This window comes from Colias eurytheme, chromosome 1 (genome assembly GCF_061535395.1).
Source record: "Colias eurytheme isolate Ceu_HAF_F1 chromosome 1, ilColEury1 Martin Lab GWU primary, whole genome shotgun sequence".
NCBI classification, from domain to species: Eukaryota; Metazoa; Arthropoda; class Insecta; order Lepidoptera; family Pieridae; genus Colias; species Colias eurytheme.
In genome coordinates, this window is record NC_142980.1 from 16,018,314 (window position 1) to 16,037,234 (window position 18,921).

The 18,921-nt window shown below is 37.9% G+C and overlaps 2 protein-coding genes across 2 annotated transcripts; one reads left to right on the plus strand and one right to left on the minus strand.

The window, feature by feature from the left end:
• Positions 1 to 1,195: 1,195 nt before the first annotated feature.
• On the minus strand, positions 1,196 to 7,689 carry LOC149911427 (proton-coupled amino acid transporter-like protein acs). The gene is made up of 8 exons (XM_090117755.1): positions 7,625 to 7,689; positions 5,656 to 5,712; positions 5,348 to 5,498; positions 5,068 to 5,274; positions 2,149 to 2,418; positions 1,846 to 2,021; positions 1,520 to 1,698; positions 1,196 to 1,446 (listed from the first exon to the last, which is right to left on the minus strand). The coding sequence occupies exons 1-8, from the start codon at positions 7,687 to 7,689 to the stop codon at positions 1,196 to 1,198; spliced, it is 1,356 nt and encodes a 451-aa protein (XP_089973881.1).
• Positions 7,690 to 8,785: 1,096 nt separating this feature from the next.
• LOC149911428 (proton-coupled amino acid transporter-like protein acs) lies at positions 8,786 to 14,240 on the plus strand. The gene is made up of 8 exons (XM_090119176.1): positions 8,786 to 8,834; positions 8,903 to 8,960; positions 10,357 to 10,507; positions 10,591 to 10,797; positions 11,010 to 11,285; positions 11,397 to 11,575; positions 11,665 to 11,840; positions 13,999 to 14,240. Exons 1-8 carry the CDS (start codon positions 8,786 to 8,788, stop codon positions 14,238 to 14,240), a joined length of 1,338 nt encoding a protein of 445 aa, XP_089975302.1.
• Positions 14,241 to 18,921: the final 4,681 nt, after the last annotated feature.

Sequence of the window (18,921 nt, forward strand, 5' to 3'; positions counted from 1 at the left end):
ATTAGTGAAAACCGCATCGAAATCGGATAAGCCGTTTCTGAGATTAGCGTGTTCAAACATACAGACAAACAGACAAACAGACAAAAAATTTTTTAACTACAGTTTTGGGTTTGGGATCGATTTAATAATAGCCCCTGCTAATTTTTTTTTACATATTATCATTGTACAGACACCACTTTTCTAGAATTTTATTATATGTATGTATTGATGATGATGATGATTGATGATGATAAAATTAACTTCCAAAAAAATAAACTTCCCAGCTGTAACACACGTCAGCGACTAGCACGGAGGGAAGTACCTTATGAAAGTTAGGTGGGTTGCTTGTTAGGGGTGTACACAAACATTTTTAATAATTCGTCTACTTCTTTGAAAAAAAATGCATCTGGAATTTAATAAGTATTTTTTACGAACTCGCGTTTTATGCAAAACCACAGAATACGTCATAATAGTAGCTAAACGCTACAGAACGGACACTCTCCGCCTCCCGCCAAAATTAAACTTACCTCACCCCCGCGCGATCAGACATAAAATGGGCCATATTTTTCTGCAAGGACGCAACGAAGATTGACAACATTAATCAAATTGACTTAAAGTAATTTTATTATTTTGGATTTGTGATTATCGTTTTTCGTAGAAAATGGTTAGATATTGTGCTGTTTACGGATGTATTTCATCAGAAAAACGCGAATTTTTTTTTACGCTAGTCACAAATGTGCCAACCATAAAGCGTTAACACACACATTTGCAGTCTCTACAGTGTGACTGTCAAAACGATCATTTTGTATGGAGTGTCCGGGGTGTGGCAAAACTATAACCTCCATTGAGCTTAGAATACCCACGATGGGACACCTGTATATCTGGCTGTCTATTTGTCCTTTCACCTGTCATCAGGCTGTTTCCACCAAGAGTGATAATTTTCATTAAACTCAGGTAACTAAACCTAATTCAGGTAAAGTCGAAAATGGCGTTAATTAATTATTTCAGCAGACCATTTTTCAAAATTCAGTCGGACAAAATTTGATAAATTAAAAGAAAAATACCTTCTAAGGCCACTTTATTATCTAATCGTATACTTTATTTTGTATATACATATCTATTTAAAATTTTAAAATTATGCCGCGTCAATTTGTTCAATTATTTGGTGTTACCATGGTGTTACTAAATTTACCTATATATAAATTTAAAAAAAAAATCAACGATCTGTAAAAGACATGATTATTCCTAAGATAGAAGTGTACGTGCCGGCCACCAGGCCGACAATTCCGGCGACAAACAGCGCCACGTCCTTTAGCATCAGCAGAAGGCGCGCTGGCGACGGTGGCCGCGCGTGCGCCAGGCTTGCCTCCATCAGCGCCGGGAAGCAGAAGCCAAGCGCTGACGAGCACAGCGCGCCGAACAGCGAGATGAATAGCCCCAGCCGCGGCACCGACACCGCCAGCATGACTGCAAGCACACCACACGTCGACACTCAGGCCGTGAGCCGACCCGGGAGCTCTTGCTGAACCCCACAACTTACACGTCAACAGACATAAGCCCACGCGGACGCAGTACTCCCAGAGCACCAGATTGCAGCCGCCGCGTTCGAGGCGCGGCGACAGGTACGTGTTCCAGAGCACATCCACCGGCACGTAGCAATGAAGAGCGTAGCTGATGAAAATCGCCAACGCGTACAACAATACCGCGGCCGACGCCAGACTGCAACGATGTGCCCCTGATACGTTACGTTCGCCCTGGCTTTGTAATGATTAGTAAGGTGCATTTGAAATAATAGTAGGTACTATTGCATGTTTTTGTAAAATAACTGAGGAATTATATCAATGGTAATAACGGAAAATATCTCACGTTTCCTTCGGAAGGTCCAGGGTTATGGCGTCGCTACACTCGGACCCACAGAAAATGTAGCCGAAGTAGCCCACCGCCAGGAATAGCGTGGTAGTGAGAGTCATGCCGATGTGCAGCACACCACACGGCCGCCCGAACGACTTGGGCGTCTTCATGTTGTTCTCCACGGCCACCACCTGCCGGTTCGTTTACTGTGCTAGGCCGGTTCATTGGTCCCAAAAATACGGTCGAGATTTCAATATAAATTTTGACAGAACTTTATAAAGTTTTTTAATGTATATAATAATATGTGCTTCCACGTACCACGCCTACGGCAGTCAGCGCGAACACGATGGTGCCGAAGAAGAGAGGGAATGTGGCCGGCGAGCCCCACAATTCGATCGGCTGCACAGACTTCTGACCCGTCAGCAAGTAGTACAAGATGATGCATATACTTATGAAAGCCATCACATTAGCCACCGCGGAGTACGGAGCTAACTTTTTAAGGCTTTTGATCAAATTTAATGCAATTATGGGCGGAAGAAAAATTAGCATGTACATTTCCACAGGCATCACGAATACTGGATCAAACAACTGAAATTAAAATATTATTTTTCAAAATTATATCGTCTAATAGGGCAATAATACCATCCTTTAAGTGCCTATTAAGTATATAATATTTCTTATTACCTGTTAATAATATGGTTGAAATACATTTTTAAATCGTCCAGTGTCTAGCTTTAATAATCTTAACCTAACACATAAGTAGATAAGCTGTATACTGTATAGAGACAATGCTCCTTACCTATTTCGATTGGGATTACAAACCGAATAAAATGGCATTGCCCTACCTTGAATACCAAAAGTGAATATTGTCTGTTTGAGTTTATCCTAAAAATATTATAATCCTAGATACTAATATTATAAATGCGAAAGTTTGTGAGGATGGATGGGTGTTTGTTACTCTTTCACGCAAAATATACTTCTGAACCGATTGAATTCTGAAATATTGAAGACTTGATCTTCAGCTATATACCAATGAAATTTGGTATTTAGGTTTTTATCCCGGAAATCCCATAGGGACGAAAACAATGGGAGATTTTCTTTCAAAACGCAGGCGAAGCCGCGGTTTAAAAACTAGTTTAATTATAATATCTGTGATGCTTGATGGGATTCCGCGTACCATACATTGAAATATGGGCTACATTCCAATCTATGGTACGGGGAATCCTCTTTTGAACTATAACTAGCGGCGACACAGATCACAGAAACTAAAGGAGCGGCGAACATGTTTCGCGCGAAAATACTCGCGTGATGTTTTTTGTTTGTCCGTCTGTCTGTCTGTCACTCAAGACTATTTTTCTCAGGAACGTGTGAAGGTATCATGCTGAAATTTATATTGCATACTCAAGTCTATGGTCCCGATCCTATATTATAAGGGTTGTGTTTTTTCTTTTTGAGATCCGGAATCCTAAAAACAGTTTTATACAGAATCTCCGGTGCGCGAGTCGGACTCGTGTTTGGCCGGTTTTAATTATTTACTTCCGCCCTACCTGTAATCAATGCTGTATTATGTACTCCATAATAAAGATTTAATTTTTTATTTTTTTTTAATTTTTTCACGGATAATATGGTATAGTTTAAGAATAAAATAACAATTTTTATTTCTTTTTAATTTTTAGTTCTAATAAAGGAATGTTACCTTTCAGCAAAATTTACTATCTTCATTATTTCTAGTACCTACTTTCCCTCCACGCATAATTATTCAAATACAATAGAATTACAACTACTTCATACAATACAATACAATATTTCATGCGGTCGAGAAATTGTGAATATCTGTTCGATCGGCTTATTCGCTAATGAAGTCACATTGTTAAACGGATTACATAATATTATTACCTATATAATAATATATAAATATTTTATAATCGAGCCAATTTAATAGGCAACATATTTTGACGTCTATCAATTTTATCTTCATAGGGTGGTAACCTGCTTAAAAACATAGATTAAAGTTAATTAATCGATACGGGCTTGAAACATTTGTCAATCGAACTTGAAATAGTCCGGGATCCATCGCCCATTTTTGCAAGTGATTACTATCAAGCTAATTATTCGTGAGTAGCTTTATTTTGATGAGATGCCCAATAATTTCATATACGAAACTCTCGATTGTGGTAGCTTACAGAGGTAACAAGGATAAAAATTTTTGATATGACGGTTCTCAAATATTTATTACGCAATTTGTAGGACAATATGTCTGTTGAATTATATAAGTATTAAATAAGTGAAAATAAAAAAAATCAGCTGGTTAGTAATCATTTATGATGACTTCGTTATCGATACACATTGGAAAGGGGGACTCTTTGATCAAACCATAGATTTTGTAGGACAAATATGTTTTCGAATAATTTAGATAATTATCTTGATATTGAACAAAAAAAAAACATTCAGTTAGTAATTAATATTTGAGAACCATCAAATCAAAATATTTTATCCTTGTTACCTCTGTAAGCTGGTAGCTAAAACAATCGAGAGTTTCGAACATGAAATTATTGGGCATCTCATCAAAATAAAGCTACTCACGAAAAATTAGCTTGATAGTAATCACTTGCAAAAATGGGCGATGGATCCCGGACTAAAACACATGTCAATAATTTATGATGATTTTTATTCCCAAGTAATCAATGCATTCGATTCTAGTTGTCAGATTTCGATTTTTAAAGTAACGTCTCTGGTATTTAAAAAGAAAAAAGGTTTATTGACACAAAATTGTAGCGACGTCAGTTTTTTAAATCAGAAATTGTTTACTATGTTTAGAATGGTTTATCAGTAAAATCAAATCCTAAAATTACTTGTATCGGTCATTATTATTATAAACTAGCGGTCCGCCCCGGCTTCGCCCGTGGTACATAATATTTACGTTTTCTCTACATAAGAACCATCCTCGTACTTCAAGGAATATAATAAAAAAAAGAATTATCGAAATCGGTTCAGCCGTTCTCGAGTTATGCGCTTACCAACACATTTTGCGATTCATTTTTATATATAAGAAGAAGAAGAAGATATGTAATCGTAATTGAAAAAATTTAAGCAAATGTGCAGTTCTAACAAAACGAAATATCATGTTATTCTATGTCGTCGTTACTAGGTTACGTTGTTGAAATTTGTTGAACTGTCAAATGTTGCCTATTAAAATGGCTCTGCTATAGTAAATATATACGTATGTATATCCAGTACCTTTTTACAACTGTTAGCCATAAAAACTATGTAGCAACAGCACACGCCTAGCTGGTAGGTGACCAAGAAGAAGTCGATGGCGGCGGGAGTCGGCCTGCCCAGCGGGCGCAGCGCGCGTGGGCCCTGCTCCAGGGCGATGCGCGCCGCCTCCGGGTACGGGACCATGGCCACGCGGCGCATCTTGCACACGTCGTACTGTGCCCGGATCTGCGGAGGAACGCGAAGGGTTGGCGAGTCACGAGCCTCCGCGCGCCGCCGTGAGCGAGCGAGAGGCGCTTACCAACACCTGCAGGCAGTGCGTGACGACTACGGCGACGATGACTGTGGCAACGACGCCGGTGGCGATGCCTGCTCGCGCGAACGCCTGCGGCATGGCGAGGATGCCCGTGCCTAGCCCCAGCCGCAGGATGTGCACCAGGGACTCCAGGTCGCTGCGATTGTAATAATTTTAAAGTGAAACTTTTATTACATCGTCTCAAACTTTTTGGTCTATGTAGCGCATGTCGCGTGTATCTCGATATTAACAATAATAATATTATAACAATTATATTATCTATCATCACCGTTATCAATCATCTGTAAACTCACGTTGTGGGGTTTTGCAGTTCTCGATGCATGTGAGGATCGTAGTCATCTCGGTCATTTCTAAAATGAAGAAGACGTTTAGTTAGTTCCCTTGAATCAGTTTTAATCTAAAACCTATCATTATTAATTATTCACAGCTGTGCAATGATTAGGACCTCGAAGTAAATACATTGACATAAATGATTATTCTGAACTGCTATATTTTATGCCCGGTTTCTGAAGTCATCAGTAAAGACCGAGTTTCATCATGCTATATAAAATGTTATTTAGTGGGTATGTAGTTATAAGTTGTTAGTAGAAGCTTTACTTCAAGTTTGTGGGGTGGCGCGACCCTTGTCCCGCGGCCGCTATAACTAGCAACCCTTCAGAATATGTGTCAAGGCGAGCAAATTGAAATGCAAATTCAGTTGCTTTCATCTTTTTTCGTAAAATTGGAAATAAAGAAGAAGAATAAACTAAAAACAAACACGTTGGGAGAGCGCCAAGTACCTATGGAGGAAGAGGATATTTTAATTTGTGGTGTTTAGTTTTCTCTTCTCTTTCTTCGTGTTATGTGTAAATGCGGTAAAATACGTAAAGAAATGCATTATCTCTTTCTCTGCGAAGTGCCAAAGAGTCAAGTTCTGTCCAGAACTATTTTGTTCGTTCGTATTCCATGTGCGGCATGACTCGTGCATATTACGGCATGCCATGGCATAACATTTTGAGCAGCAGAAGTGATATTATAGAAACAGCATTTAGGACTCAATAGCGGTTTATACGAGCTAAATATAGAGAACCGACAGCTGCAGCTGTGCTCCTTATTTTTAAAATAATATATTTTTTGTTTCATTCAAATCCGTCCAGTAGTTCCAGAGATTAAAAAAATAATAATCCTTGTGTTGTGCCTGTTTGTTTATACACATACAAACAGGCACAAGGATTATTATTTTTTTGGATTCGTGCTCTATTACTGTATTAAAACGCCCTTTCAATATATTTTTTAAAAATATATATTCAATGTGCAGACACAGTTTCTTTAACTATTTACTTATTAATTATTATTAATTATTATGTATTATAGATTAAAGTATAGCAAAATGTTATATTAAAGGATGCATATTAAACTCAACATACTTTAGTATCAGCATTCAGCAATGCACTCGTGCGGAGACGGGAATCTTATAAAATAAAATTATCAAAAAAATGATTTATGTTTTCTAGTCCCTTGGTAACCCGTAACATAGGTAGCGGACGCTAGTAAAATAATAACAATATTATAGTATTACATATGTTACCGGAAATGTATGAAATCAAGGAATTGTATACAAATCCTAGGAAATGTGTACAAATCCCATACCATTTAGGAAATGTATAAAATATTGTTTAATAAACTATTTAATGCATAGATATCCTAGGAAATGTATAAAATAAATGATTTCTTTAACAAAACACTGTATCGGGTAACAGTCTTACCGTAAAATAATAATAATAATATGTTCATATTATCTTACTAATTAACATTTCTTAAATCAACTTATATTCAATCAAATCAAATTTTCATTTGGTTAGTAATCAGTCCTCTCGTCCCGCTGTCCCCTTGTACACGTCCCAGTCGGATTGTATGATCCGCCGTATTACAAACGGCCGGCATTTTGTAATATGCCGAAATTCGTCTTTTTCCAAAATTCTACAAAAAGTGGTCGTGAGCCGACGGAGCTCCACCCCCTTATCCAAACCAAAAATTCTGATTACGAATTTTCGGCCCTCCCCCTATCGACCCACGTACCTTCCAATATCTTAGATGTTTTACATTTCCGATTGCTATTTAAGAAATGTATAGATTTCCTAGGCAATGTGTATAAAATAATTGATTTCACATTTCCGTGCGATTTTAGGAATTACATACATTTCCTAGGAATTGTATACAATGACGGATTACATACATTTCCGGTAACATATACACTTGATTCCAAGCGACTCACTCACTCACCTATGCGCTAGCGCAGGCGCGGCCGAGTTGCGCGCACGCCGCTCGCTCCGGCCCTCTGCGGCCATCGACACTACCACCTGCACAATTCTTTCTTTAGATACTTGTTTTGATTACCAATCAGACTTGAAGTAAACTCATTTTATAATTATTAAAGTAGATTGTTTTTTTATGTTATTTAACAAGTAGGTACCATTCCTTCTTAACCAGCGTATTTATTGAACTTTATTACAATAATTAGTAATTGTCTTAAAATAACAAATATTCAAGAAATGCTGTTAAGACGAAGCTTTAAATAAAATTTATATTTCATGTTGGAAATCTATTAAAACACCAAGTGTTGAAGATGACCTTTTCTTCTTTAAAGTGTTTTTCATCAGTGAAATAATATGGAGCCCTAGTTCAATAATTTGAATTGTTAAACAGCAAGTAATGATATTATATTTTATAACTGATATATTTACTTACCAACCAAGTATATATCTTATTAATAAATTAATACTGCTTCTGTAAAGTATAGTAACCATTCTTTATAATATTTACTTGAAAAGGTACATGTATTTTTACCATAGAAAAGTCATTGTCAAGTTTTAATTTTCCGCTAATCTGCGATCATGCAGCAACATGGCAACAAACAAGTCAACAACCGCAACAACACGACAACATTGACAACAACGATGTGCATAGATTAACAACTAGTTATTGTATTGATGATGTCCGCCAAGCTTAATAATATGTCTACTCGTGGTCCACGCACGTGAAAATATGATAAAAATCACAAATATTCAAATCAGATTTGTCAACTGCATTTTCTATTTAGTTATAAATTAGAAACAATTTCATTTTGATTGAGTGCCCATAATTGGTCCATAACTATGAATTTAAAAAAGAGAATCGGCTTCATTGGATAAAAATATCAAGAGCTTAAGTATAAAAAGCTATAAACTTCTCAATGAAAGAGACCAAAGATATGCAGAGCGTAGTGACTTGTTATATTTATCTGTGTAATTGTAGTGATTTAAATTCTCTTTGGGACTGCAGTGTCAAACATACTTCACAATGTGTCTCTGCTGTTATGAAATGTCCTGTAGCACGATACACGTTCGAAGTGTACGATGTAAATGAAGCGTTCGGTGTCGGGCGGCGCAGAAACCAGAAGGCAGCATGTTCGTGTACGAGTTCATGGCCGGCATCGTGGACACCATCACGGGAGGTGCGAGCGCGGCGCGCCGGCCCCGTCCGCTGCCGCGCCGCGCTCCCTCACGCTAGCTCTGCTTTCAGGTGACGACGAGGAGGCCTACGACCCGCACCAGCACCGGAAAGTGGAGAAGCCCACCTCGTGAGCCCTTTTGTGTTCTTTGATGCCTTTTCGGCCCGTCGCTTTCGCTTCCGCTCGAATCGAACAATCGTGGCAAAGAAATCTGTAGACTTTCACTGTGTACGTCGACAGCGCAACGCAGAAAATTTAAAAAACCGGCTATGTGCGAGCCGGACTCGTGTACCGAGGCCGAGGGCCCCGAACAAACCTATTCTTTTTAGCAATATTTCCTTTATCCGTACTATAAGACATTGTTTTAACCAAATTTCAAGACTCTGTGTTCACTGGAATTACCTTGTAGGTTTTTATACCCTTGCAAGTTGCTATAATAACTTCAAAAATAAAGTTGCTGCTTTTATTTTTAAAAAACAACCGTAACCTACTGTAGAATGTAGCATCTCTCTTTTGTGTCTATTTATCTGTATGTATGTTTATTAATTTTTTATTTTCGTTATTATTTATTACTATTTTCTTAATGGTCTAGTATACGTACATTCCTATGCCTTCTATTTATATGTATGATATTTATAACGTGTAATATTGTTTATTTTATTAATATAATTTCTATCCCTCTATACTTCGGTCTGTAGCTGTACTTCAAACAATGGGGGCCACTGAAAATCAGTGCTGTGCTGTTGAAGGCACAGCTTAGTACTGAGTTGGTCCCCTTTTTGCTAAAGGTCTGCCACACTTTTGTCTTTTTCTGTGTTTTTTGTATTCCTTATTCTTTTTATTATATCTGTTGTTGGCTTTTGGCGAAATAAATTATTCTTATTCTTATTCTTATTATTCTTATTCAATTAGTTGCGAGTTTCAGAATATGCGGCTTTAATTTCTATGTCTTCTAATTGCGTTGACTGCGTTGACATAGAAGTTTCATTTTATTACAGCTTATAGGTGTTATGCATACCTAAAGGTGGTGAGTTTTTGATGGGAATATCAATTTAATACATGTAAGTGTTCATGAGTAAAAAAGTTGTAAGTTTAAAATTCTGAAATTTTTTTTTACTAAGTATAATCTAACTAAAAATTCATGTTTTTCGCAACTATCCCTATATCAGTGTTATAAGAATAAAAGTTACCTTGTACCAAATTTCATGACTCTGTTTTCATGAAATCACAGGGAAATCACAGGGTGGTTCCCGTGTACATAATACATTTTTTTTTTGATTCCCTTGCGAATGTCGAAATATGCGAAAAATTTTAGCATTTACGGCTGTGCCTTGTGTGTGTGTGTTTATACGTTTGATTTTTTCACAGCATCAAGGGACCGTAAGTAGAGATCCTATATGGGTTCCTTGTTCCTTATGAGGTTCGGAACCTTGAAAATTAACGTTGCCATGTTCATTTAACAGGATTTACTTTAACTTAAAATCAGTCTCGTCGCCGAAGTGACGGGATGGCCATCTGTCGGCAGGTACGCGGACACGATGATTCACCTGCTGAAGGGCAGCATCGGGGCTGGCGTGCTGGCCATGCCCAGCGCCGTGAGCCGCGTGGGTGTGTTCACGGCCATCGTGGGGATGTCGCTCATCGCCTCGTTTGCCGCTTACTGCATGCAGCTACTCGTGAGACACGCATTTCGAGAGTAATTTTGATGTTTATTTTTCCGAATGTTGGACGCGTCGTCGCAAGTAACCGTTTGGAACAGATCGCAGCGCAGTACAGGCTGTGCAAGAAGTGGCGGCGCGGCTACATCGCGTACCCCAAGTCCATGTGGCTGGCGCTGCAGGACGGGCCGCCGTGCCTGCGCTGGGCGTCCGGCCTGCTCTACTACTTCGTAGACGTGGTGCTCATCCTGTGGCAGCTCGGAATCTGCTGCATCTACTGCGTCTTCGTGGCGGAAAATGTCAAACAGGTGCATGTGTATGCAACTAACTAAATATACTTATCATATTGTACAGTTTAATTTAATTTGTTCTTTCATATTATAAAGCCTAGTCTAACCTACCTATTTGTTAAAATGATGTTCCATTTGACTTTTATGATAGTTAAAAATCGCGTATCATGCTAAGTTATCATATGTATAAAATTCTTAAAAAAAATGTAATTTATTATTACCTACTTCAGGTGTTCGATTTCTATGGAGAAGAAATGTCGTTGAGAATGCACCTGTGCTTCCTGCTGCCGCCGTTGACGCTGCTAGGCTTGGTGAAGGACCTGAAGCTGATGACGCCGCTGTCCACAGTCTCCAACGCTGTCACCATGCTCGGCTTTATACTCGTTTTCTTTTATCTCATAGAAGACGATGTCGCGTTAGACGACGAAAAGTTAAATATGAAGAATTTAGCAGACATACCTGTATTTATAGGAATCGCCTTATTCGCACTAGAAGCCGTTGGCGTCGTTAGTACTTTTTTTCATGTAAATAATATTTGATATCTCAGATGAGCTGCGTCGAACGTAGCCGGGTAAGCGTGTAGGTAACCCACCGTCTGACGAGTCGTCCGCCGGCAGGTGCTCGCGCTGGAGTACAACATGGAGCAGCCGAAGCGCTTCGTGGGGCTGTGCGGGCTGTTCAACGTGGGAATGGTCGTCATTGTGACGCTGTACCTCACCATGGGCGTGTTCGGCTACCTCAAGTATGGCGACGACATTGCGCCTTCTATCACTCTCAACCTTCCGCAAGAACAAAAGTATGAGCAAATACAATAAATAAGTAACGTGAATAAATTTACCGAAAATACTAATGTTTATAACGGACCTATCTTTTTTTTATTTTCAGAAAAGCACAAGCAGCTAAAATAACATTTGCTCTAGCAATTTTTCTCTCATTTCCTTTACAAAATTTTGTCGCTTATAGCATTCTATGGAGAAAAATAAAAAAAAAATTGACTCTATCGTCTAAGAGCACGTGGTTCTTCGATTACGCCTTAAGACTTTTATTAGTATTTATACCATGTAAGTAAATAAAGAGTAGTCATATGAAAAAACTATATGTCTATGTATAATATATGTATATGTTACCTACAATAATTATATCATGCAGGCTCATTCTATACAATACTTAGTCATATTATGTAGAATACCCGGGTCATTGTGGCAATGTATGAAATACTACTTAAATTATTATATTATTGTACCATAACATACTTTACCGTCCTTACCTACAGATAATTCCTCAGGATTGTATAGAGTACCTCTCGATACCTACAATAAACTGATCTTGGTCTATACAGGGTTACTTGTAAAACACCAGCAACCTCGCAGGACAAGATAGCTAACATCATAATTAACAACATTTTGTTCTACGACTTTTGGCTCAACGCAATAAATTATTTTTAAATGATTTTTTAAGCTTTTATTGTACTCTCCTAACATTTGTAAGTCTATGTTCTATTCATTATCGAAAGGACGACGCAACGCCCCCTTCCCCCTCTCGTTCGCTTTTTGTAAATACGTAATTTTTGGGATGCGCGTAGAGTTTATAATATTCAAACGGAAAATTAAAAGAATATTTATTTTTGTATGAAAATAAAATCTAACAAATTATCAAAAGTCGTAGAACAAATGTTGTTACTTATGATGTTAGCTATCTTGTCCTGCAAGGTTGCTGGTGTTTTACAAGTAACCTGTAACCCTGTATATTTTATCAGTGAGAAGTAATTCCCACACACAGGTTTGTGTTTTTTATTACTGTCCCCGTAAGATTGTAAACACCCTTTATATTTATAATATGACTCGAGAGATAATTATTAGCGAGTAGTGAGTAGCACTAGCAATACAGTGGATTGGCAGTGGGTATACGGGTAATTGAAATTAAAGTATTTTTTGTGCGTAGTCCTCACGACGTTATGCTTTGAACATGTCGTATAGGAGGTAGCAAGGTTGACAAGAGAGAATTTTAGAATACCTACTTGGTTCTTTGATATACTGTTTCCCTTCCTATTTCTGTTAGAGTCCGGGCTGTCTGGCTGGCCGCAGTGGTTGCGTTTATTAGTGCGCATCTTATCTGCACAGGAAAATATCCTTAATTTAAAGTCATTTATTAACGCATAATTTTTAATCTTTTGCCTTTAGATAGATCTATCAAACATAAATTTTTTGAGAACTATGCGGGTTTTTCTTTGACTGAGCGGGCGAAGCCGCGGGCGGAAAGCTAGTATTAATAAATAATTAGTAAACTAATATTTTTAATCCATCAGTCCTCGGAATCACAGACACAATAGAAAATCTATTGTGTCGCGCCCCGATCGGGCCTTACGGTGGTCAATGGGTTAATAGATGGTTTCAAATTTATTACATTTTTGGGTATTAATATGAATTTGATGATATTTGGATTTTATCAGTTTACATTAACGTCCTATTTGAGGTTCGTTGGGAAAAGGAGGCACCATGGTAGATTGTTGCAAAAAAATTGTAAATAGTAAAATGAATGTTATATAATTAATTAATTATATATAGTACTAGAGGTCCGCCCCGGCTTCGCCTGTGGTACATATTTTGCAATAAAAGGTAGCCTATGTCCTTTCTCGGGTATCAAAATATCTCCATACCAAATTTCATGCAAATTAGTTCAGTAGTTTAGGCGTGATTGAGTAACAGACAGACAGACAGAGTTACTTTCGCATTTATAATATTAGTATGGATAAGTAACACAGTGATAACTTATCCTTAACGGGGACTCATGTTGATGGAATTTCACTTATTTCGATGACACTTTAATTATTTTGAAATAAAAAATTGCGTATGGCACCTATTTAACAATTTAAAAATTACGCGTTAATAAATGACTTTAAAGTTAAATATATTTTCCTGTGCGCACTAATAAACGCAACCACTACCGCCAGCCAGACAGCCCGGACTCTAACAGAAATAGCAAGAGAAACAGTATATCAAAAACCCAACTATACTAAAATGACTTTTTTTAAAACGTTGCTAGCTCCCGTACCAATGATAGAGATTGCAGTATTATAAGTTCTGCACTTCCCTGTTCATGTCCTACATCATTACCGTATTTTAAAATCACCTAGTCTGAATTGTCACCTAGTTAGGAAAGCATAATATGATGATAACTAGGTGTAGCGAGTAGCGTGCATCACGTGACGATTGCGCGCAGGGCTGCTGGCGCTGCTGGTGCCGCACTTGGGACCGTTCATCGCGCTGTTCGGCGCCTTCTGCCTGTCGCTGCTGGCCGTCGTGTTCCCGGGCATCATGGACGCTTGCATCTGGTACCCGGGCGAGTACGGCCTGTGCCACTACCGCCTCGTGCGAGACGTCCTCATTGTCTTCGTCGGAATGGTTTGCCTCGTCTCCGGCTGCTATTCGTCGATCATCGAAATCGTCGAAGCGGCCGAATAATAATTATTGACCACTGTACTTCATACATTAATTAAAAATAGATGCTATTGAATAGTTTTTCTTAGTTATATTAATTAAGAGCCTTCATACTTTGCATAGTTATTAATCTACACATAATAATATTATGTTGTATAATAAAAACAGCTGTTAAGTAATGGACTGGTCCATTGATATTAAATAATTTTAAAGAAATGAAATGAAATAAATTTATTTGTCCATTTTATGTTTTACAATTAATGTACGACAGTGGGTCCCAAACTAAGTGAAATACTTGTGTCTTGGGACCCTGAGTTGCACTTCTTGGTTATATACATATATTATGTTATGGACAGTAGAAAGTTAACAAGTAGGTAAATAATCTAATGTAATGCAAGTTAATACAATTAATAAAAATAAAAGAAAAACACAAAGTAAATTATTTTGCGGTTTACAGCACGCGTGTTCGTGATAGAGTGTGTGTGTGTGTGTGTGTTGACGTGTGTGTGTATGTGTGTGTGTGTGTGTGTCATTGTTTGTGACTGAAGGCATGTTATAATTTGTGTCAGCTCAGTGGTCCTTTAAGTAATTGTTCGGTTTCTTCAAAAGAAAGCGCATGTAACCATTTCTTTATGACCTTCTTGCATACATGTGTAGTTAAAGAGCTTTTACTATGCGTATGAAAACTTTCCACCCGCAGCTTGTCTGTATTTTTAGAAATCTACAACTTATATGTATATACTTACCTACTAACAGCTCCCTCGAGACCACTATGTATATTAAAAAAGTTGTATCAAAATCCATAGTTGTAAAGATCGGCGGGGCCCTGGGCCTGGGTGAAATATCAATATTGTTAATCATCCGACGAATTCGGTGCGGGTCAGCCCGGAGTCTCATATAATATTTTATTGTAAATAATAGGCTTGTAATATAATAATGTGTATCGTATAATAATGCACAACATCAGGTATAAATTCAAACAAGTCGATTTAAGTGATTAGGTTTCGGTGTGAATGGTTGGCGCGACGCAGCACCTTGTCGAGCCGCTCGATGTGCCGCAGCTGCCGCACCTGCCGCAGCAGCAGCCGCACGTGCGCCGTGCGCAGCGCTGCCACGTCGCCGGCGCAGCCGCGCATGTCCGTGCAGCGCTCGCACTCGCCTTCTCGCCCTGTATGCCGTATGCCGTGCGGAAAACAAAACAAATAACGCATATTATTATTATGTTTAAACATACTACCTAGTACCTACGCCCGAAAAATTCTTTAGTCAATGGCCAACCATTTTTATTATTATTATATAAATCAAATAACATAATATCGCGTAAACAACTTAATTTCATGTACATATAAATGTTAGTTTTGGTCACATAAAGAAATACTCAAAGGAAACTATAGTATGAAGATAAAGAGAACTATAATGGATACCTGCATCTTACCTAGCCTACTATATGGATGCCAAACATGGACCTACACAAGCAAAATTAAGCAAAGAATAAGTACAACCCAAAGGGCAATGGAAAGAAGTATCCTAAACATAAATATCAAAAACAACATAACAAATGAAACAATACGACAAAAAACAAAATTTGTAGACGCACTAACACACGCGTTGAAGCTTATGTGGCAATGGGCAGGTCCGCAGGTCACATCTCTCGCTATACCGACAAAAGGTGGACATGGCTAACGACCAAATGGAAAGGACCAGTATTGGGGAAAAGAAAAGTTGGACGTCCACTCAAAAGGTGGGCTGATGATGTTATAGAGATTGCGGGAAAGAATTGGATAAATAAAGGAATAGATAGAAACCTGTGGAAGAAAATGGAGGAGGCCTTTACTCTAACGAGATCCATACCTCATTAAATAAGTAAATCATACTAACATTAACTAACTAGAATAACAACATACTAACAATACTAATAATCATTTAAAATGTAAATCTGAGAGATATGGAATAAATAAGGTTTTTATTATTTATCTCAATTCCATAATACTCGGACTTGTAGTTTTGTCGGAAATCGAGAGAAACTATTTTTTTCTCTTAAAAGCTCCCCCCTCCTCACTTCCCGAACTCGGATTGACCGTAATTTATTTTTCCTTTTATTTTCATCATATTATTCCCCTCCTTTTCTAATGGTTTCATCCGAATGCGATTATTTTGTTTCAAAAATTATCTACTCTAGTCACACTAGTCTATACGTAGTTCGTGGATTTTTGATCTTTAAATTTTTAAAGTAATCTTTTTTATTATTATGTATTATTTTTTTTTGTAACCAGTTTATGTGTGGTGTATATTATAATACAATGAGGAAAATAAATTAGACTTTCTTTATTTCTTTCTAAATTCGAACGTGTCTTCTTTCGGATAATGTAACAAAACATTATACTTACAGTAAACGTTATCATAAAATGAAGAATTTGAGATCGAAAATTAGGGTGCTTTTTCGATATTGAATCTAAAATAAGATTATTGAATTAACTTGGCTATTGGAATTTTTTCACATGAATTTTGAGGTTGTGATAAATGATAATGGTCAAAAACAAAAATTTTAATAATTAAGTCTCACCTTCGCATTCTGGTGAATGTTCGTTTGAAATTCCTGCAGATCTGCAAAAATGTAACTACATTATACTAATGTAAAAATATTGTAAATATAAAAATCGCATAACACTCATGTGGTTGATTCGGATAGCCCTCTAGGTCCTCTACCTCCCAGCTTCAGTATATCACTACTTCTTGGGACATAATATTATAATATACTAGCGGTCTGCCCCGGCTTCGCCCGTGGTACATGTTTACGTTTTCTCTACATAAGAACCATCCTCGTACTTCAAGGAATATAATAAAAAATGTTGTGTGGTTTTATGAAAGCACGGTAAAAGTGAAACTGTTCGAACGGTTCCGAACACTGCTTTGTGTAGCGCATGTCGCGTGACGGTCAGCCGCGATACACGCGACATGCGCTACACAGACCAAAAAGTTTGAGACGATGTAATAAAAGTTTCACTTTAAAAAAGAATTATTTAAATCGGTTCAGCCGTTCTCGAGTTATGCGCTTACCAACACATTTTGCGATTCATTTTTATATATAAGACTAGCGGTCCGCCCCGGCTTCGCCCGTGGTACATATTTACGTTTTCTCTACATAAAAACCATCCTCGTGCTTCAAGGAATATAATAAAAAAAGAATTATCGAAATCGGTTCAGCCGTTCTCGAGTTACCAACACATTTTGCGATTCATTTTTATATATAAAAGATAACATAATATTATTATATACTAGCTTACCGCCCGCGGCTTCGCCCGCTTTTCTAAAACGGAATAAATTATATACTATAAAACCTTCCTCTTGAATCACTTTATCTATTAAAAAAACCGCATCCAAGTCCTTTGCGTAGTTTTAAAGATTTAAGCATACAAAGGGACATAGGGACAGAGAAAGCGACTTTGTTTTATGTACTACTAGCGACCCGCCCCGGCTTCGCACGGGTGCAATGCCGATACTAAATACACTACAGAAAAACTGTGAACGTTGTATATAAAAACATAGCGTCGCCCGCTCCGGCTTCGCACGGGTATAAAATAGATAGCCGGGCGGCCGGCCTGTAGCGCTGCAAACGCTACGTCCCGCAATTTTTAAATCTGTAATATCTTCGAAAATATTCACTTAAATCATACGGTGTAAAGGGCCATATAGATCTATATTAAATGAACAATGTATTCAAGGTATTTAATTGGTTAAGGATTAATGCTGTATTGGTTAAAATCGCATCGAAAATTAGCCATTATTTGTCGTAAAAAGTAAATGACAAAATAAAGTTATTGTGGGTTATCCATAAGAGATAGACATATACCATCGCGGACTTTTCTGTAGACCTTTTCAATGTGTATAATACTTAGTACATTATTTTGATAAAACTCGTAGGGTTCAGCCTGCGTTTGCAATTTAAGTGGAAAAAATGTAATTTTTTACGACATCACATTAGAAACCTCAAAAATAACAGTATTTCTCCACTATTTAATGGATGTTATTATACATATAAACCTTCCTCTTGAATCACTCTATCTATTAAAAAAAACCGCATCAAAATCCGTTGCGTAGTTTCAAAGATTTAAGCGTACAAAGGGACATAGGGACAGGGAAAGCGACTTTGTTTTATACTATGTAGTGATAGTGATGATGTAGTGATATAATATACCACCTATACGTCCCTTTGAGTTGTGTACTAAACTCAAAAGGGACGTATAATTTTACATACTACGCAGAATACGTAAAAAATATTCATAATATTCCAGACGCATCTAATAGACGAATCAAATTTAATTAAAACTCTATGTATACAACCCTAAGGGCGGCCATACACGGACCGCTTGAAGCAGTAGAGACCGACGGCTTGAAGCCGCGGCCGCGCATAGGTACATATAATATTATGCATTATGGAATATTTAGTACGTAATTACTGTAAGAGTTGCCCGTGCGCCTGCACGGCGATGTTGCGAAAAGATGAGTGTTGCTCCACTTCTGGCGCTACTTGAAACGGTTCCTTCGGCTCGTGCGGTTCCTGTAGCTCCCGTGGCTCCCACAGCTCCCGTGGCTCCCGCAACTCCCATGGTCCCCGCGGCTCCTGTGGCTCCCGCGCCTTTGGTTCTTGTGGTTTTTGCAGTTCCCGCCATTCTGGAGGTTCCGGCCTATCAACACGTTATCTTGT